Genomic DNA, 22,036 nt, shown 5'->3' with positions numbered 1-22,036 from the left:
CACAAGAGTGCACAGATAATCCACCTGAAAGCTTTTGCAGCACTAATAATAGGCTTTCATGGCTACATCACTTCTAGAAGGATAACATCTCTCTTGCCATTGTACTGTTTCACCATCTCACACAACCCATGCATTGTCACATCTGCCCTATTGCTTGTCTTACTCTTCTCAGGTTTTTCAGTTTTGTATGGCCAAAAGATTAATTACCATACCAAGAGCAGACTGAAATAGACTGTACTGATCTTCTTGCTGCCATAGCTGGACTTATAGTCTAAAGCGTCCCTGGATATCTGTATGCTATATTGCAGTCACTTAATACTACACAACTGTTACAGACGTAAAATGTAGTAAAACCAGGAAGATTTTGGGAACCTGGGATAATTATTAAGTCTACCTTTGTTTCTTTCAGTGGAGCTCCACACAGTGTTGGGAGCAGTGTCTGCCATGTTGGTTTCATAGGCTGTTGGTGTTACATGGAGGCAAGCTTCTCAACAGTGTCCCTGTGTTTGTCTCATTGCACTCCCCTGTGATCGAACTCGCATTCCCACAGTTTGTTGTTATAGTTGAGTAACTAAGGATCCTCAAAACTGCAAATATAGTCTGCACAATTACAGGAAGGCCAATTAACAGTGGCCATGCTGTGTTGAACAAACTATAACAGCAGTGAGGGATTTGGAAAGCAAAAAACTAAACTCTATTTCCTGGGCTAGTGCAGTTACCATCTGGTCAGCAGTTGCTAGTGGCTAGCTGTTCAGATCTGAAAGGCTGCATTGGCAACCACGTGGATTAAATCCTTTCTTGGTAGCTATTTTTGTTCTGGATGGTGTAACACTTCTTTACTAACCCCTTTAAAATTGTATCTTTAAACAGGATTTATAAGAAATGCTGTACCCTTTTTTGAGAAATTTCATTAAATTTTCTCACTGCCAGTGTGCCAGTTGATACACTGCTGCACTTTGTTGTTATTATAAAAAGCTGTTGGCTGTATCACTCCCCTCCCACCTCGGTATAGTATATTGTAAATTACATGTTTTCCAGTATCAGGCCCAATAGGATGCTGGTATTGAAAAAATATTTCTATCATAGCGAGTAATAATGCATTTATGTAAAGTTGATGCTGAAATTATAATATTAATAATATGAAAATCAATACATTTTATTTATCACTACTGGGAGATAATATGTGAGAGACATTTGAAGACAAACAGGACTACGGATTATGAATTGCACTAAACATGGCAGGGCTTGTACTGCCTCTCGTGTATCTCACTGGCTCCCTCACATCGTGGCAACCTGGTGTTTACTACTAAGAATGTAGTAAAAGTGCAACCTCTCTCACTCCTGACTCTCATGGAGAGAAATAAAATGATTTCAGAAAGGAGAAATTTTATTTTCAAACAGTCTTAATCTGAAGTTAGGGAATATTCATTGTAAAATGATACTTCAGTGTTAGAGTTCAGCAAAAGTGTATTCAGCAAAGTTAAAAAAAACAAACAAAACAACAAAAAAGTAAAAAACCCAACTGCGATAGCTACCTGTAGTGTGTATTTCCATCTGTGCACAAGGAGATGTAAATTTGTAAATAGCCCTTATCCTTTCCTAATAGGTAATGTTTTAATCAGCAGTAGAATATAATACTTGATGTCTTGATAGCAAAAATAAGTAATTACAAAAAACATAAGATATACCTCCCTCCTAGGATGGCTGTGCAGTCCTGAAGGCTTTCTTGAAGCACCTTGCCTTGCCTCAGAGCACCTATACTCCACATACCATACATCTTACGTCAACCCCCTATGCTGTATGATGCCTGCTGCCCCAACATATGGAACACTAAAGCAAACTAACCTTCCCCTAAACAATCAGTGTCAAGAATCAGGAAGAAGGAAATAAACCCAATATAGTAGATGCCCTGAGATTAATTACTGAACAACCAGTAAATTGTCAAGATTATGGCAAGATGATGTTTTCTGGGTCTTGCCTGAGAAGGTAGAAAGTTTAACAACAGAAAGAAAAGAAGGGAGAAGGAGGACTATCTGTAAGAGAGTTAGGATCAGTAAGTTATCCATGTAAACTGTTAGTAATCTGTTGAAGAAAAGCGAGAGTGTTATCTCTTGGCTTGATATGAGGCCTGTGTAAATGTAAAAGACTTACATAAGTTGCTGCATATAAAATGGCACAGAAGTGGGCTGCATGGATCGGTTTTTTGCTTTCTCTCATCTACCACAGGAGTGTGTGCTGGGCTTTCACAGGTGCTCTCTAGGCTAAATCTATGTAACCCCTTCTTTAAAATCCCTCTTCTTAGGAGTTGGGCTGTTTGGTTTTTTTAATGATGTATCATTGTCAGTACTTATCTGGTGACTATATGAGTCACATTGGTTAGACTGAATTAATTAAATTTGGTTGTAGGCAACGAAACAGAAATACAATCCTCTTGCACGCGTTCATGCTGGTTCTTCGTATGAAGGAAAGTTTTCCGTTGACTGAAGGCCACATTTGACCCCAAATAAAGTCTTTAAGAATTGGATCAGGCCCTGCATGAGTTAGGGGAGACTCTGTGTTTTCCTTTAGTCTCACATCTTCTTTTTCATTTCGAAAGCTCACCACAAATTTATTAGCAAATATTTGCTGCTTGAGCAAAACCTTGCTCTTGGTTATACCAGTTGTGCCATTCTGAAGCAATGCCATTTAGTGTATTAGAATTGTTCCAGATTATGCTTGCATACCTGTCAGGGAGACTTTGATCTCCTTCAAATGAGCAGATAATTTATCCTTTTCTGACATGCAGGGTCAAAAGTGTCCATTGTTTATGTTTAAGCCACCGCAGCCAAGGATGGAAGACAATAGCAGATTTGTATTGCTGTAGTATCATGGACTTCCAGTTAAACGTTACCACTCTCAGTGTTAGCCATCATATGAACATGATACACTACTGCTGTCCTTAGAAGGGTTACTGGTTTGACTCCAGCTTCTCAGTATAAATCAAAGTCATCCTGCTGACTTGTTTTTCTGTGTTCAGTATACACCTATTTACTATCTATCCCCCTTCTGTCGGTGAATATTTTATTTCAAAATCAATGCAAAATTTATACCTAGTGTTCACAACTGAATCTTTCCTTATTTTTTAATTCTTAAGTAGGACATCAATGTTTGCAACAAGTATTTGTGTTCATCAGCATGGACATTAATCTCCTGCCAACCTACTATTTTTTTATTGTATTTGCTGAGTTGCCGTGTATTTGGATCCCCACAGTAACAACCAGGTTAACTGAAGAATTGCAAAGCACGACTAAAGTATCAGAAAGCATGGCTTGCCTGAGGTGTGTTTCAGTGTGTAATTATGGTACTACTATAGCGTATTGGAATTATGAGTTTACAAAGAATAGAATAAATATAGGCCCACTAAGATGATAAGGTTTGAACAAAGAAACAGATACTATAAGTGTAGCTGGGTTTTCCTTCCCCCCCCCCTTTTTTCCTTATTGCCTTGACAGTAGAACTTGAAGAACAGAGAAGCAGAATACGAGTAATTTGTTTAAATTTTCTTTAAAATTGCCCAGAAACTATTTGTCAGGAAACAAAAACCTGTCACATCATAAATCCACAGCACCACACACCACCTACCTCCAATGTGTATGTAATCAAGATTAAAGTTCTTCTAAACAACTATTCCTAAAATATATAGTAAAAAAATGGAGAAGGATTTCTCCTCACTTCCCCCATTGTAACGACAACAATAGTTTCTGATCTGTGGTAGCAATATAGTTATAATTCTCACATAAATTATTTTGACCTAGCCTAGTCCGTCTTCCTGCTATGATCGCAAAAATTGCTTTGACTTCAATATTAAGATGATTAAGCCCCACATTTTAAAAATGTTAGGTCTCAGAAAGAACAAGTAAATTGCTAATCTTGACCAATGCCTTTTACTGTTTACCTGCAGAGCATGGGCTCAAATTCAACAGCACTTAAAAACAAATCTGAAAGTGATCCCCCAGGTACCACACAGTCCTGACTAAGGAAGCAAGCATAGCTGTGTGACATCCACTCAATTGATTTAAATCACAGCTGTGTGGGCAGAATGAACAAAAAGCGTGCAGTCACTATGGGCAAGCGTAGGTCACTTTTATCTGCAGTGGTTCCAGAAAAGATTGAAATGCCCTGTTGTGCTGCACAGGGAGTAGTTTTATGACTGCCACATGCCATGTACTCACTGCCTGAACAAACAGAAGACACATTTTTAGCTCTGCCAACCCAGCTCCTTTCATCAATGTAAGATTCAGACTCAAAATGCAGACTTCAATAGCAAAAGCTCTGTTCTCAATATTAAATTTGTTTGGAGTTTGTGCTGTGTTTCTACCAGTCTACACACACAAACACACCTCATAGCTGACTTCTGCAATTGCTTCCCATCCAACTTCAATTACAGGCCATTGTGTCATTATAGCTCAGAAGTGAACTTCAGCTATGATCTCTCTCTCCCACTCTCCCTTGTGGGCACACTTCCCAAAGGACGAGCTCTCACTAAATGTTTCCCAGCATAGAACTAAATGGGGCTGCCAATCTACCACGAACCTGTTCTCATCTGCCAACCACAGTCATAAGGAAGGGATTCTCCTTAGCCATTACCTTCATTTTTGTCTGAGTGAAACCTGAAGCTGTAGCTGTTAGTGTGGATCCCAAGGTTGTGAGTTGGCAGTCCTTTCCAATTGCATTAACATAGCAGGCCCTACTACAGCTGACAACTGCCAGGGACTCATCTCTCAGTGCCTGTGGCAAGCTGCTTAAACAGCTACGTAAAACTGTGTCTTCCAAACTTCATTTACCCATAGGTATAAGCTGAGCAGGTGGATTGCTCCCTTCTCCACTCACCACCTCTTTCAAAGGATGCTTGGGCCCAGCTGCCTCCACTTTTCCTCTATGGCCATAGAACTAAGGAGAGAGACATAGACGAGGAGAAGCACCACCTGTAGCTGTACAGTTTGAGGAATATCTACATTGTAAATGAAATGACACCCCAGCTTGAAATGCTGACGAGCTTGATGATGGTTCTGGAGCTGGTTCCGCATGGACTGATCCACCTCCAGAATTAGCATAACAATACTTGTACGCTGCTGCATGTCCAAGCCAATAAAGCCTGCTTTGCAACATGGCATATTGGCTGGGCTGCAGCAGTACAGGAACACCGAACAGACTGAGAACCTAAGCTGGTAAGTGTGCCTGGTCCTGCAAAGTACTGCAAATTTACCCAGCCCTTGCTGGCTTCAGTGCATCAAAAGCTGTCTATCTTTACTCAGCATGTCCTCCTGAGCTGAATCTAGCAGCTCTCCACCTCTTTCCTTGTTAGGCAAGGTTTTTGATAGCTTAGTTGTGCTTTTGATCTTAGGTTCTGGCCTTGGGAAAATAAGGCCTGGCTGGCAGCACAGAAATAATAGATTAATAGTTCATGAACGGTTCTCTTAATGGCCTTTGGAATTGCCTCCAGAGATGCTTCATTTCTGTTGTGGTTCATACCCTGCTTACTTTCCATTACAGCCTCCTTTGATGTAGGTCCCTTCAGTCAGACAGAAGAATATCAATTAAGTCAATTGTGATGCACTCACTGTTAATACTAAATTATACAAATATCTCCATTATTCACGTACACTATTAGTATTAGAGCATGTCTACACATGGGAACTATGGAATTAGGTAGGTGTGAATTTTTAACTTTTTCACACAACTCCCCGAATAAGTGCTCACTATTATATAAAGCACACATCTGCAAGAATGAATTAAGCAAAACATCACCAAAGTGCTCAGTCTAGGTTAAAAGTGGCTACAGGAAGAGCTAGCACTACATTAGTCATCTTACTCTGCCAAAATCAGGTGCTGTAGTTCAGCCCAATATAAAGCATGGGCAATTAAAAATTCCAGCTACTGGCATAGCTTAGCAGTGATGAAGACTGGGAGAGCACTTTCTCTTACAAAGTGTGGGGAACTGATTTGCAAGTAGCGCTACATCCAACAATCACTATCATTTTGACTGAACTGTAGACACATTTCAGCAATCTAAGCCTTAAAAAAAAATTCAAACTAAGAAATACCCTTTTGTACAATTGTTAAGGTTAACTTTTACGGTCAGAAAATAAAGAGCGCACCTTTGTGACTTTAACAACAGAGAAAATATTGGTGCTCAAAACTACCTGTTTTGGTCTCAAGCCATGTCGCTTTCTAATACTGTACAGTTAAAAAATTACAGCCATGCTCATAATAGTACTTTAAACAACTTACAATAGTATTTTAAACATCACAGTAAAGCCCTGCTGAACATGAATCGTTTTAAACCTCTTGCATGAATAGAGTAATACACACAGAGGTAGAAAGGATTTTCCATTCTTGCGTTAAGGAGATTCAAAAATTCAGAGATTCAGTATTGCATATAAAGCTCATTATCCTGGATCCCTTAGGGAAAAAGGGGGGAATATATTTGCATCAAGCTCGTTTTTATGGCCTCATACATGTTTTGCACTCTCCATTATTACTGGCATGCTAAAGAAACCTGTTTTATTGCTGACAAGCATTTCTCCAGCAAAACTAGACCACAAATGCTGATTGTAAACACACACGTTATGACAGCTTCTAAAAGCCTAGTAGGGAAAGCTTTTCAGCTATGGCAATTTATATCAGCAGGGCATCTGCCGTATATAATTTTATTTCCTGAGAAGCACTGCTCCAGAGATGCTGAATGACAGTCCAGGGGCCGTTAGCGGTTCCTAGAGCGAGTGCTGGTAATCCACCGAGAACTGTCTGACCTTTTGGGGCTCCCTGCCTTGCATTCAGCTCTTACAGCAACAGCTTTGCTAGGTATTTCTCCACGTGAATTCTCCCTGTTAGCACATAGGACTGATAAAAAAGCAAGAAGATAGCCCGTGAAACAGCCGACCTAGGCCCAGAAAGTAATTTAGAGCCGAAAAAGCTCTGAAAGAATAGGACAACATTAACTCTAGTAATCGTTTTGTAGAGTCAAGCTTTCAGAAAGAATGCTCTTAACTGAGGGCAAATTACTACCACCTACACATGGCAATTTCCAATTTCAAGTATATTCATTTCCTTGTTCTCCTCATCTCTCCCATCTGTTTCCTCTATTTTTGCATGCCCACAAGTACGTGTTAATTTCTTTCCTCCTATGCCCCTTTTCCCTCCCGCCCCCCACCCCACCCCCGCCGCTTCCTTGCAGATTTGCCAGGAGCATGGAGAGTCTGCAGACACTCTCCAGAGGGAGAGTCTGTCTCCAGACAGACTCCAGAGGGAATTCAGAATAAGAAAGGAAATTAATTAGGAGTTTCACTCAGCCAGGAAGGGTTCAAGTGTACACTAGCCAGAGGCAACTCGCTGTTTTGACTGAGTTGGGAAAACATGCAAATCAGTGTACCTGTTTATTCAGTGTCTTGTTACTCCACCTCCGTTCCATCCCTCCAGGGATGCTATACAATAAGTATTTGTTAAATATTTATTCCTTTTAGCAAATTGGATCTTTCTCAAAAATTTTTAGAACATCACTTTAATTACTGGATCAAGTACTGCTTATAGATCTTAGAGTAGTAATCTTAGCAAGCTCCTTTCCTCCTCATTGTTATGAGAACCTAACATACCAGTTTTGCATATCATTTATGATAACATTTTATTTATTAATTTTTATGTTTGGGGAACTTGTTCTATGAGATGCTGAAAGAAAAACATGTAGCAAACGAGTGTAGTAAGTGTAATTATTCTGCTGCACCAGAGCACACTCCAAATGTGTAGCAGGAAGACAAAGGCTCTTCTGAGCAAAACATCAGAATCTAACGCTCAAAAGACACAGTGAGTGTCTGTCACTATTCCAGTCTACTTGTGCAAAGGCACATAGGCCACCATCACCCATGACAGTCCTCTGATGATGTGGCCAGAGATGGGATTAACAGCCGTAAGCATGACTTCCTCTCCTGCTCTCTGTTCCTTGACTGTAGCATTCTGAGAGCCTGAATTAAGTGTCCGTGGTGTCCCGAATTTACGCTTCTGAATGTAACGTCATGTAACCATACCCTGTGATTGGATCAGAATGTTATTAGCTCTGAGAGGATCTTTTCCACCATGTGTATTAATTAATTGTAAAAGCAATGTCTCTTGTGTGCTACGCAGGAGGCAGAGTGACAATATGCTGGAAAGGCTGAGCTGTTAACTGCCATTCTCAGCTTGGAGCTGGCTGGCTGGTAAACTCCCACAACAGAATATTAATTTTGGGAGTTCACAGAAACACCTGTGAAAAAGAGGTGAAGGCAGATTTATTATTACACCTTTTTAAATTCATACTTGAATCTCTCTTAGTGTCCTCTTATAGTAGGGTAATACTGTCAGCTTGGCCTTAGAACATGATTTGTTCCGTAACACAAACTGGTGATAAAACCATCTGTTTAAGCTTACTCCACATGGCATAGCTACAGTGAATTTGTCCGATATTTTATTGAGCCAGCACTGAGACCTCAGCCACCATAAAGCTAACCTTGCTTTGTGGAGGTTCAGCTCCAGGAGACAGACCACCGTGGAATGAGCTGCGTGACAATGATGTTGAAACCTCTATGATTGTAACTCTGTAAATCATTTGGGTAAATGATTCTTGGGAATCCCGACAATGGTATAGAAGGAACAAACGGACCTAAAATCAGGTACCAGAACCTTTAGTGGGCTGATTGCCCAAGAAACTTGGCTATACCTCACAAAATGTGCCCTGTAGGTAAACTTGACTAATTATAATATGAAAAGCACTCCTTTAGAAGTTAGGGTACCCACCTGTGATCGAAGACCCTCACCCACCGAGCCTGGGCAGTAAATTTAAGAGACACCGTACCTTTAATTGAAGATGAAGACATTGTACACCAATCAGCTTCAAGATCAGGAATTACGAGTGCCATTAAAAGGTCGATAAGTGATGAATATGTTAATTATGCTAAATTACAATGTATAAATGAAGGACTGATTCAATGCTGTGTGTGCTAGCTTTGCGGAAATGCTCCCTAGCACCCATTTCTGCGCAGAACTGCTAATAAATAGCTAATGCCTCCACTCTGTGTTATTGGCATGCACAACAGGTAAATGATCCCACGAGTTTTGGGACAAAAACAAGAGCACTAAGAAGTAGGGTACAGGAATAGATGGCTGGAAGGTCAGAGCAGTACCAAGAGTGGTTTTAAACCCACCAACGAATCAGAGCCAAAATGACCTGGGCCAAACGGGCAAAAACCTGAGCTGCTGCTCTGCTCCCAGAGTAACAAAGACTTTCCTAGAAGATACTCTGACTGAGGAATTTTGCTTCTGTGTCCAGGAGACTAAAAAATGCTAGCTAGTGTTAACAACTGTAATTATGTAGATGGTTTATATTTTCTTCCAAGACTAAGTCTTAATTTCAAAGCAGGTCAAGATCCCTCTGATACATAAACAAAACAGAAATTCTAGTTTCTTAGCCTGGTATCAGTCAGAAGGAGCCAGGTTTACTCCAGCCAAAGCCCTACATAAAATTCACATGGAGAGACACCTTCCCAGAGTCCCTGCAAAAATAAGAGACTTGACTTTTTTTTTTTCAAGGATCATGCCCTAAAGAAATCACTGCAGTAGCATCATTCAGTCTCAGTCAAGAGCATTTAATGTAAATCCTCAAAAAGAACAATATAAAAATGAGGAGGATCTATATACACCAAAAATGAAGATTTTTCACTGAAATAGTTTGTCTTATAAACTGTCTCGGGCATGGTGAATGCAAAGACCTGAAGACAAGCAAAAAACAACCCTGAACTGCATTCTTGTAGTTTGTGGGTAGACTTGTGGGTAAACCAAGAACTAACCCTTAGAAAGCAATCACTGAACAAATAATGTGAGTTCAGAAACAGATGTGTACAAAGAAGCCTGTTCAAACAAATAAGGAGAACATGCAGCACATAGAAATCACTGGAAGCCTCCAGTCAGTTCCTGTGAAGACCAAGGATAATCGAAATTGAACACAGAATCCTAAGTACATGGACTATAAATACCTTCCCTTCTTCCATGCATATTGTATAGCCTAGGGCATTGGAGGCAGATGTGGACGTGAAATGAAATTCCTATTCTTCCATTTTGAATAAGTATCAGAAATAAGATTTTATCAAGTAGCTGTCCTTTTTGCCATCGTATCAGCTGATAATCTTGGAGCAGCACCTTTCCCCACTTCCGCACTGGCCACTTTCTGCCATGCTTGTGTGACTAAACTTTAGGTCCTCCTTTATAGAGGTCCTTGAACTAGTCTTAGGAATTGTGTATATTCCTTTAAATTTTAAGAGAGGAACAGAGCTTGAACAACATAGGGACTGCTAAAGGAAATCAAAATGAGAAAATTAGCTTACTCTGAGTGAGAAAGCAGGACTTTCTCCACCTATTACCTTGATCTCCTTGTGTGACCTTTACTGATTTACACACAGACTGGATGTGCACTGGACATGTCCACAGTAATTAGTACAAGAGGCATTCTGATTGGGGACTCTGAACCTCACCAGACACAAATAATGCATCCACAAACACCATGCGTAATGCTCCATTGTAAGGTAATATTTCTCTGAAATGTAAACCTCATGTTTGCTCCCAATATAATTCCCACATCCAATTAATAATTGTCTAATATACATGCTATAACCAAGAATGTTCTTTGAGGCTACCTTCATTGTCCTTTCTCAATTGGAATTAAAAAATAATTGCAATATATTTAAGAGACACTAGAGGGAAGCCAAGACATCCCAACAACCCTCTCTAATAATACAGCTTCCAATGCTAAACACAAACCCAAAAAATCCGTTAATGTGGTGTAGGAAATACCGGTTATACTTACTATATGTAAAGATGACAAAAAATTATTAATTTACAGCATAGCTTTGCTGTTTCTCTTTCATTGGCACTCTGCATGCTGTTAAGACTCCAGGCTGTTCCCTCTAGGTGTTCCCTTGGTGATGCTGAGAGCCTGGGAACTTTCACTGTTGTAACACTTGACAGTAATCTCATGAAGCATTCAGACTGTGTGATAACTTGCTAATACACACTGTAAATACGGGTGGTGAACATGTTGGTGTTTTCTTCCTTATTTGCTGTTTGTTACACAGTTGTTCCAATGATTTCTACTCTGGGCATAATTATTTTTGTTATTTTTTTCAGCAACCATCACACTGACAAGACTATCAGGATGTCCGGTTCATCCCCTCTGTGTGTCCCTTCACTGGCATTACAAGAAGGACTCACTATCACCCAGAGTACAGAAGTAAGTCAGATGCGAATACGGTCAGAACAACTGGTTTATATTCCTGCTCTGAGCTGCAGTGATCAGGCTTTAGGTTACCCCAGAAAGCTCTGGTCAAGTGATTGACTGCCCCTTAAGTTCCCCTTTCCCCTCTCCCAACTTCTTACTCTGCCACACACATTTGCTCCCAAACAAGCAGCTGTTTACCCTTTTGCCATTGTCCCCAGTTTTGCTGACTTGATATCCTCATTTGGTTTTTACAATACAGGTGCCCTAGTACTTTCTACCTTGGCCGCCAATTCTGTTAAATTAGTACCTCTTTATTTTGCCCATAGCGTGCTGCTGTTTCTTGTCCTGCTGTCTTTTTAGAAGCGGCGCAAATCAGGGCTAAGCATCGGCACACATACCTTAACATATCTGTTTATCTTCACTCCCCAGCAAGAGGGGAGACAAAAAAAAAACAAAACCAAGCAAACAAAAAACATTTGATATACAAAATAAGCTGATGGTAACACAATGCCAAAAATAGCTTATTATGTGAAGTGCAAGGGAAAAAGCTTGATATAAAGCTTGATTGCAACAACATTTCAATTTACCAGTTTAAATACAAGACTTGCATTAAAATATTTCTTGAGATACATCTCTTGGTGATTTCTTTAAAATTTATATACACATATCCAGTTGTAACACTTGACAGTAGTCTCATGAAGCATTCAAAGACTATAACTTGCTAAGTACACACTGTAGATATGAGTGGTTGATGTCTGTACGATTTCTTCCTTCAAGGGATTATAACATTATGTTGAGTACTAGCCTCAGATAGGTGACCAGCCACCTGATACAGTATAATACCCACAAACCCTTCCCCAAAGACCCACAGTCTATGCTTCCAATGCTCACTGGATCCAGATGGTGTTGCCTCTCTCTGGTCTGCGAGACTCCACTGTCAGTTCTCCAAAAGTGGAGAAAAACTGCTCCATTTCCTTCTGCAACATATCATTCCTTTTCTCTGCATCTTCCTTGGCCCGTTCAGCGTTACGCATTTTGATTTCTACCATTGTGAACTTCTTCCGCTCTTGATCCAGCTCTTCATGCAGGGCCATCATTTCCGTCTCCAGGGTGAGATTTCTCTGCTCCAGGCTGCAAAAACAAAATAAAAGCAGACAGCTCCTGAGCAGCACTCCTCACTCACTTGAGCAGAAATGCATGTCACCAACAAATTCATACACGTGTCTTTTCATTTACAGAGCTTAGACTGAATTTTTGAGAGGTGTATCTACAAACCATGACTTCATCAATGACTTACCATTCTCCTAGGGCAATCTCTTTGGTAGCTCATTTAGAAAGTGCCTAATAGCAGCCATGGGCAAGGTGCACAGTAGCAAACAGCTCCATCTAATTGTCCAGGGAACAGGCCAAGTATTCCTTTTACTTCTGGAAGTGTTGACACCCATCTCCTGCTGTAGTTGCACTAGTGTCACTTACAAGGTCAGAATACTGCCCTGAATACCTTTGTTTCACTGTTAATCTCCTTTCTTCAGCTGATTTATCTGCTGTACCTTCGCAAATATGGATCGACAATTTAAAAAAAAAACTGCCACGAACATGGTTTTTGTCTAAAAACCTGACTGCATTTCAGATCTTTCCAATGGAAAGCATTAGAAATCCTACTGGTACTAAATACACAGTCATCATGGATATTAAACATTATAAGAAGTGCTCTACTACATTGCATACTACACTGAAAATAGTGATGTGGGTGAAAGACTGCAATATTCCATATGCTGCGCTTTCGCTCACAGCTGCTGTTGCCAGTAGCTCTCACATGTTGTGATCCAGCTATGACTTGCAGTGCCAGAGTTACCAATCCAAAGGGCTTCTGCGCAACAGAGATGAGAACAGAATACAAGTCCTGAACAGCTTTACTGAAGAACCTTTATTACAAAGATAGCACATTCAGCTCTGTGTGCACTAGTTAATGCTAAGCCCAGACTTTGAGGTCATTCACTGATAATTATGGCCGCCCACCCTAGCAATCTCATTGTGCACGAGAAGAGTCCGCACTATTGGTAGACAAAGACATGGCTCTCCCTTGCCGCCTTTAACATGTCCGAGCTGTGAAGGAAAGGCTCAGGCAAAGCAGCAGTGCAGAAACAGGACTGTGAACAGAAGTAACTTCGAGATGCAGGACTGTCTCAAGAGTAATGAGAACTCTGGAAAGGAGTTCCAGCAGTCTCACAGTCCCCAAAACTACAGGTGGAATAAGCCATAGCACTGCTTTCACTGAAAGGTGATGTTCAGTTGCCCTTCTCAGTCTCTGGAGAACAGGCGTCAACTAATGAAAACATTGTGAGAGCCTACTGATTTTTTAAATTAGATTCTACAGAAACACACAAGGTTCTGGCTTTATTTTTAATGCCAATAGGATAGCATGTCACAACTACTGCAAGCAACTGCTCTGAAACAAACCCCTTTGGATCATGGTGTCACAAAAGCAATGTCAGAGTATGTCAACTCAGGAAGATGGGAGACTCAGTGGCAAGCACCCACTGACTGCAGCAAGTGCAGACTTCTAGCAAGTCATGAGAGGGAAAACTTCCTGGATTTCCTCTGCAAAAGGCAGTCTGATGGTAGAACCAAACCGTCTTACCTTTTTATCCTTGTCTCATACTCTAGTTTTTGCTTGGCCATCTCTTGCTTCAAGCTGGACACCAGGCTGTGCAAAGCACTGTGATTGTTAGTATTGTTGGCCACAAACGTTTCACTGTTATCACTGCTGCTGGTGGCTCGGCTGCTGTGGCCCCCCACACTCCTTCTGTCACTTTTGTTCTCATAGTCACCTGGGTTAGAGAGGTCTTCATGTGGTGGTCCATCCAGCACAGAGTCTTCAAAGTTACCCACATAAAAGTCCTGCTCAGGGCAGGTGGTGGTGGATGAACGACAGGAGTTGGAGTGCTCGGGGAGGGATATTTCATAAGAGGATGTTGACCAGGTGGCACTGTCCACACTTTGTTTGTCATCAGAGTTCACCATAGAGAACTGCTGGTGGACATTGTCGTAGGTGGAAAGCCTGTTGTGCTGGCCTGACTCACTCACCGATTCCTTCTGCTTGTTGTCCCTCAGTGTGACATAGCCATTGGGCACCCAGCCTGGTGTCCGGCTGTTGATGGTGTTGGTGTGCCCATCTGTGCTAGAAACACCCATCCGCACACCTCCGTTCTGCACACTGTGTGTGCCCATCTTAGTCACCGGTCCTTTCAGCGACGATGTTCTCCTGGTTTGCAGGGTACAGTTTGGTAAGGTCTGGCTCTTCTCAGGGCCCTCCACGGAACTGCTGAAGGACCCATTGGTGACTATGCCACTGCCTTTATTAAAAGCAGGATTTTTTTTCACCATGAGTGGCGGGCTTCTGGTGACATCCAGTTTCTGCATGCTGTTTCTGGGGCTACTTGTCTTGCTGCTTGGCAGAGCAGTTGGAGACTCATTGTCCATGCTTCCCCTTTGGGGAGACTCAGGTTTGTCCCAAGAGCAGCGCCTCACTGCCGTCTCCTTGGTGTTGTTGTTCTCTTTGTTCTGTAGCTGCCCCACAATCGCTTTCTTTGGCATTTCATTGTTGTTGTTGCATACCTCAGGTCCCATTTGAGGGTCTGCATCCTTGGGAAACAACTCTTCATGTTTGCTAATCATGACTGACATTAGCTGCTGGACTACTACTGTACCTGAAAGGAGACGCCAAGCACATGGTCATTAATGGCCTGTTTTGTTTAGGGCATAAATATACTTTATCCATCAGGTTCCACAAATACTTACTAAATATTCAGCTTACACAAACATTTACGCATTGCATCCATCTGTGTAACACCCTGAATGTTTAACACACCTGAGATGCCTCTGGCTACCAGGCCAGATCAGCACCACCTCTTCCTTCCATCAAACCAAGCCAGCAGGCCTCACAGACCCTCTAAGAACAGGAACTTTTGCGAAGAAGGTATTACTATTACAGTAACTGCATTGCAAGAAGACCACAGAAGGAGAGTAGCAAAGGATAACATCATTTTAAGAGATGTGTTTCAACTCAGTGTAGTGACCATTTTTAAAAGCAAAGTCGTATTTTGGCACAGCACTTGTATTAGTAGTTTAACAGAAAACGGGCAGGCAAGGGATTTGCATTGCTGGAACACAGATGTTTTAGTCCTTTGGAGCAAAACAGGGCAGTAGTATGACAGAATTAATTTAATGTGAATGTCTTTATGTACTCCGTGGTGAGATTATATGCAACCAGGGAACTATGCCACACCATAGCACAGTACAGAACTAATGGAGGACCACAGCTTGCTACTTGCTGTAATAAATGGCTACCTTTCCTCTTAAAGAACGACCCCTTGGTGTGCATACCACTTGACTGCACTGTAATTTACACACTAGCCTTTATAACTGGACTTGGGATAATAACGATGTGCAATTCGTTTCATTAAGCAGACTCTCATTAAGGATTATTAAGAATATTTCAGGAACAAGGTCAAGGTAGTTACAATAACCACCCCATTTTTAAGCTCCTAGAGAGCTTTCAGAGGCACGCTGTGCTATTTTAATCAATAATTTCCCACTGTGCAATGTTATTTCACATCAACTCCTTTGTAATATTCTGCATCTTTATACCCCACCCTTTTAAAATACAACTACTAAGAGCCAATTCAATGTGGGTACTCGACAACATCTTTTTTTAATGTTCTTGTTTGTTTGTTTGATAAGGTAAAATCATGCATTAGAACTATGCACCAGGAAAATTCACTTAGTTACTCCCGTGGTATATTTAGCTGTATTCCTTCCAAGAACATTAGCTGTTATGTTCAGAATTTTACTACAAACATTGCACGGTACTCAGGCAACTTTTACCAATGCATTTTACAGGAAAAAATCAGCCCATGATTGGAATTCTGGAAAACCTCTCTCGAACCAAACAAAACCAAATTCTCATCCTCATTATACAGGTACGGTTACTCATAGCTGCATGTTTGACTTCAAATGATTGTGCAAGAAAAGCACTCTCTATCTTCCAAAAAGCAAAGAGCAATGAAGAAGGGTGACCATGAGCACCAATCGATGTACATCTTTGTTAAAAGTTCCTATACATTCAGCTATGCTCAACTGCAAATCAGCATTGTCTGATGTCAAGTCTTAAAGTTATCATTAAAGAGAAGTCATAAATCTGTTTCATCAAACCTGTTTCTCATTAGTTAAAAAATATATGTATTTCCCTTCAATGAATGTAGTATCCATGCTATTTCCTACAGCAGCCACCATCATTTCAGTGCTAGGGCTGTTGATAAGCAGGCTGGAGAGCTGCTTTCAAGAACTGGAAAAACATACTATTTTCCCTTTCCATCTGGTTTAAAAAAAAAATCAACAAAAAAACAACACAAATTTTCTTGCTCAAACTTGCAAAAAAAAGCAACTCACAAACTTTAGGCAGGACCCACTTTTATAAACCCAGAAGATGTTATCCTGTGAGATACCGTTCTCATTGACTTCAGTGGTACAAATCAGCTCTGTGATATCTCTCTCCAATTCCAATTTACTGAACAATTTGAAGTACGTTTTGTACTATTATTTAATGCAGAAGCGTGGGTAAAAAAGGGACAGTTTGCTGCCTAACCAAGAGAAACATTCACAGCAGTCGGCTATCTACCAGGCTGCTAAGCTCTACAGAAGTGTCAGGGTAAGAGAAGCTACTACTCCAGTCAGTCTGGCAGTTCTGTAGGTACAAAGAGCCAGGCTGAAAGTGAAGTGATACACAGCACGTGCACACACGCACACACAAAATGGAACTCCTGCGAGAGACATGACAAGATAGTTAAAGAGGAAGGAAACAAAGCAGGAAAGACTCTTCCATTTCTCTCTCAAAATACCACGGGGAGACAGCTGTGAGATGTGTAAACTAGAATTTCAATGACACGGTGAAGCTTATCCCTGCACCTCCAGATCAGATAGTCACAGTGCATTTGAGACAAGTATGTGCAGAAACTAAGGGGAAGCCACAAATGCAGATTTAAGAGTATCTGAAGCTGCACAGGTTTGATGCATAATAAACATGCACATAAATTGGACACCTGCTCTTGCAAACCCTTTTGAGTCAAATGCATGATCAAACTATACTCTGTGACAATGAGAACCCAGATGTTAAATGAAGATGATGATTAAAAACCCTTTCCACATTAGAAGGTTTTCTGGCTTGTCTGAGCTACTGTTCAGACGGCTAACCCTGGGTCTTTACTGCTTTCATACATGATTTGAAGACACCATCCTTCTGTTCACAACATAGTCATTGTGTTAAGAATTAAAAGGAAGAAGGAGGAAACATAAGACTTAAAAAAAAAAAGTAAATGAACAAAGTATATGGGAAACAGTATCTGGGGAACAGAAAATGCATCAAACACAAAAAAAATAAATCCACACGCTCTCAAATAAACTATGAACACTGCATTTTTGAGTTTTGGTAAAATTTTCAGTGCAGGATCTATGTACAGCCCTAATTTCTGAGAAATTTAAGTAAATCCTATATATTAAGAAAAAAGTGTTTGGAGGGAGAAAAGGCATCATGTACTTTATGGAGAACTAAAGTCACAAAGATTAAGCCTAGGAGGAAATTATGGGAGGAGATTGTCATGGCCATATTTTTGTCTTTATCACACCGAAATGCTACAGCTGGACATTGCTGTAAATAACAGAATGCAGCTGACAATTTGATCACTGTTGTGCAAGAAAGCATGTAATATACCACTGCCTTGTGGGAACACAAGGTATGAACCTGTACTAACTTTTTTGCATCTTTAATAACTGCAGGTAAAATATTAACTGCATTCCAACCACACGTGCTGAATAAGAACATGCCATAGCAAGTTTTGAGAGAAAAAGTACATTTTTAGTGAAGTTGCCAGGGCAGCACAATTTCACGCAAAGTATGTTTGCAATGCTGCACATTTCAGTCATTTTTACAATAACCTGCAAGATTTAACCGTGAAGTTCATTCAGGTTGAAGAATTCTGTGTCTGTGAAACAGGTATGTGGATCTTACTGCACATACTACATGAACTGGGATGTACTGTTAATAAACCTAAAGACATTCCTTCTTTCTATTACAAGTTATGTACAGTAACCTCACCCTCCATGATAGTCAGAGGATCTTCCACTTTGGGACGAAGGATGTTGGGGCCAAAAACAGTAGCCAGATTTTGCACACTCATTTTGTTTACACCTGAGTAAGACTGGACTTCATCAAGGAATCTGTGGGGGGAAAAAAGAGGCCTTTATGGAACATGTGAAAAGGAAATAAATTTAAAAAAAATAGTCAAAGCATGTGATGGTTTCTTAACATAGTTCAAGTACTCCATTCCAAATCCTTGTGGAACATCTTGAAAGCTCAAGGCTATTCTCCTCAACTTCAGATTTTCTTCAAAATGATACATTGATAATAAAACTTAAACTTCAATCTGGACTGACTACAGGAGAACTCTGTTGAAGATGGTAACTTTCTCCAGCATAATTAATCAACTACTTGGCTCATACGATATCCTAAAAATGCAAACTGTCAATTAAAAGAAAAAGTTTATACTCTTTTAAATTTTTTTTTTTTTTTATGCTGGGAACTTTCTATAAGTTCACAAATTGCAACTGTGTAAGACGTGTTTTTTAAGCTCTCGGAGGTATCCACAAAACTATTCAATATACTACAAGGCATACAGAGTTTTCAAGGATACCATGCTTCAGGAGTGCACAGCCAAGGCCAATAACTGCAGTTAGGAATGGGAAAACCGGGGTCCTATAAAGAGGACAAGAATACATTAATTTCTACCTTCTTGTGTTTCTTGCTGAGTGCAGCCTGCTTATGAAAGTAAAGTCATAACTGTGCATCTTCATAAAGCAAATGAGTAATTAGTCAAGCAGTAAACCTATATCTTTAGTGCATTCACTTAAGTTCACCAGTCCTCTGACTGTGAGTAATGCTTTTCCTTCAGGGCAAATACACAGACTGGTTTGTCTGTCAGCTCACAGTTATAAATACCATTGTGATATTCTTGCAAGAGTACTTACCTACAGATATATTTCAGCAGATTATAATTGACAGCAGGCAGGCTCTTCACTTGCTTCACCAGTTCTCTCAGGCCCTTTAAGCGGTTTAATAAAAAAAAGAGCAGAGAGGCACAGCTTCTTAGTATTTTACCAAAGATTTAAAAAAATGTCAGCAATTCCAATTACAAGACAACAAATACATCACTGAAACTGCAGTGTTAAATGCCATATACAGGCTACCATTAGGAACAGCTTGTAGAACCCATTTTGGATGGGGAAAGCTATATTTGGCTAACAAGGATTAGCTGTGGATAAAAATAAACACGTAAATAAATAACTTGGTTTCATTCTGTTTTTCCCTTCTTGTGTACTCTTTCTTTTTTTGACCAGCAGCTCTGTTCCCCCTCCTGCTGATAACAAGGCTGAGGCTTCCAGGAACAGTTCTGGTTTGAACTAGTTAAAGGTTGGACCAGATGATCCTTGAGGTCCCTTACAGCCTGGTATTCTATGATTTAGTTGACATTTTCATATGCAAAACTATTTGGGTATTTTAGCCAGTTCTGGTCCATACTAGATTTAGACCAATAAACAGTTATTTCAGTTTGTGCCCACCCTGGGAATGGGACAAGCAGAATATCACACACTAATTTCTGTGCCCCGTGGAAACAGACGCTGATTACCCTCCTTATCAACACTGTCTTTAGTGTTTTTCAGCATGGGGTTTTGGTACTTTGCTAGCATCGGTGGAGTTCTGATTACAGTATGTTATGAAAACAAATGCAAATCAAGATGGGTGGGTTGTGATAGCGCACAAGTTCGCTGGTTGTGTGCTAAGAAACAAGATGCACAGCTGCCTCCCTTAAAAGTGACTGCACCTTTAACTTCTGCACAGAGAAAGAAGAACTGAAAATTAGTCAGACAGCCTTATAGCTGGACTGCTAAGTCACTCTAAAAAGGACTGAACTGGCTCATCACCTATAGTACTGATTTTTCAAACTGCCAACACCAACTCCAGCACCAGAAGGCCATTGTAATTTGAATCTTGCTTTAATCTTGCCAAATGAATTTAAGAGTGTTCTCTGGCACAGCTGCAGAGAAACTAAATAAATACACTCTGGACTAAGCCAATATAAAATGACTAAAAATTTAATCTGAAAATGAATATCACTGTAAGCATAAACTGCATAATAACTAACTGCAGAGCTGTCAGGTGGCTTTACGCTGGAGCTATCAATGGTTAGAGACATAGGCAACACGCACAAGCAAACAGCTGCAACTTTATCTCTGAGGATCCCCTGCCTTATCTTGTGCAAAGAGTAGCTCAAATCAGGTGAACGGACCAATCCCACCTTTTGCAAGCAGCTGACAAAAAATTGCACTTTGTAGCAAGCTGTAAAGGACAGCGAAGAAACCAGCCTGATTTCAGTGTAAGAGATGACTATAGAAGACAGTTTGCCACACACCTTTCCCTCCCCTTCCCCCCCATTGGATGGGGAACAACTACCATCTGTGCTGTTGGTAGTCATCAACTGAAGGCTCAGAAAGGAGATGGTCTCTCAGAAAAGAAGGGCTCCTCATCTTAATTAATTAGAAGGTTAGGTAGGAGGGATTCCAGTTCTAACAGGATGTGAAATGTCAAAAAGGAACTAAACAGAAATAACAACCTTAGGAAGTTAGCGGAGTAGACTGAAATCAACAGAATGAGCCTATTTGTATTTACTTTGCAAAGAAGATATTAGGGTTGACCTCATTATCCATAAGCACACAGAACAATGTAAAAACAAACACTTAGTTTCTTAGGTCTTCAGACTAATATATAGTAGACCCGTGCCCCTGCAGGGCACATATTATCAGTCAGAACTCTTATTTTGCTCATCTGTGTTATGCTGTTTTAGAAGAGTCTGGAAGGTGGCCTGCTTCCAGGGGCCCACTTCCATCTTTTTGAGGCCTTCTGATTCAATGATAGGCAATGAATAGAGTCTGTTGGCCTTCAATCACAAGTCAGTAGAAGCTGGCATCCTGATACTTAGAAGAAAATGACCCCTGATTTAATGGCAAGAGTTGGACAGCAACAACTTTTAGAACCTTCCTTTTACAGTTCAGAATGATAATACATGAAAATATAAGTCTCTTCCATGCAAAATGTAAGCTATTGACCATGATGATGTTTACTTGAACTAGATTCAGTGACATGCAATAAATACAGCTAAGGTTATGCTTTGCGCTTTTATTTAGACTTCCAAATGACCTAGGTGGCAACAATTTTCATATAAAACCAGCCTCAATTAATAGATGCATATCTTAAATCAGGGTAGGTAATCACCAGCTTCTCTCCTCCTCAAAATCGGAACAGTTTATAACATCCCAGCCTTTTATTTCATCTCACTCAAATTGCCAACTCACCATTTCTTCCTCCTTGCTGAGCATTTTGGCACAGGAAAGGAAATCTTCGTATTTTGTGTATGGTATGACTGGTTCTGGAAGTTCCCTTAGGTACAGCTTAAGCAGTGATGCCACTGTATGCACATCTGTATTGCTGTTGGGTTGGAATACAAAAAGTTGTTACTGTGAATCAGATCAGGATAATATTGTGAGACTGACAGGATAAAAACTGCCACTTAACTTTTCCATTGTCAACTCAGATTTTACTCATCAGCATTATATACATTTATAGATCACATCTGTAATCTGGATTTG

At 40.4% G+C, this 22,036-nt stretch overlaps 1 protein-coding gene across 10 annotated transcripts in view; it reads right to left on the bottom strand.

Annotated features, from left to right (window-relative positions):
- Positions 1-11,677: 11,677 nt before the first annotated feature.
- Positions 11,678-22,036, bottom strand: part of ARHGAP24 (Rho GTPase activating protein 24) — a 225,790-nt gene continuing 215,431 nt past the window's right edge. For all 10 annotated transcript variants that reach the window (XM_054202154.1, XM_054202153.1, XM_054202155.1 and 7 more), the window contains 5 exons: positions 21,743-21,875; positions 19,361-19,434; positions 18,432-18,553; positions 13,920-14,988; positions 11,678-12,409 (listed from right to left, as the gene is read on the bottom strand). In XM_054202154.1, coding sequence (XP_054058129.1) covers positions 12,166-12,409; positions 13,920-14,988; positions 18,432-18,553; positions 19,361-19,434; positions 21,743-21,875 — 1,642 coding nt within the window. In that variant the 3' untranslated portion in view covers positions 11,678-12,165. The remainder of the gene's footprint in view (positions 12,410-13,919; positions 14,989-18,431; positions 18,554-19,360; positions 19,435-21,742; positions 21,876-22,036) is intronic.

This window comes from Rissa tridactyla, chromosome 5, assembly GCF_028500815.1.
Source record: "Rissa tridactyla isolate bRisTri1 chromosome 5, bRisTri1.patW.cur.20221130, whole genome shotgun sequence".
Taxonomy (NCBI): domain Eukaryota; kingdom Metazoa; phylum Chordata; class Aves; order Charadriiformes; family Laridae; genus Rissa; species Rissa tridactyla.
The sequence above is the reverse complement of the archived record's forward strand: the minus strand, read 5'-3'. Positions and strand labels throughout refer to the sequence as shown.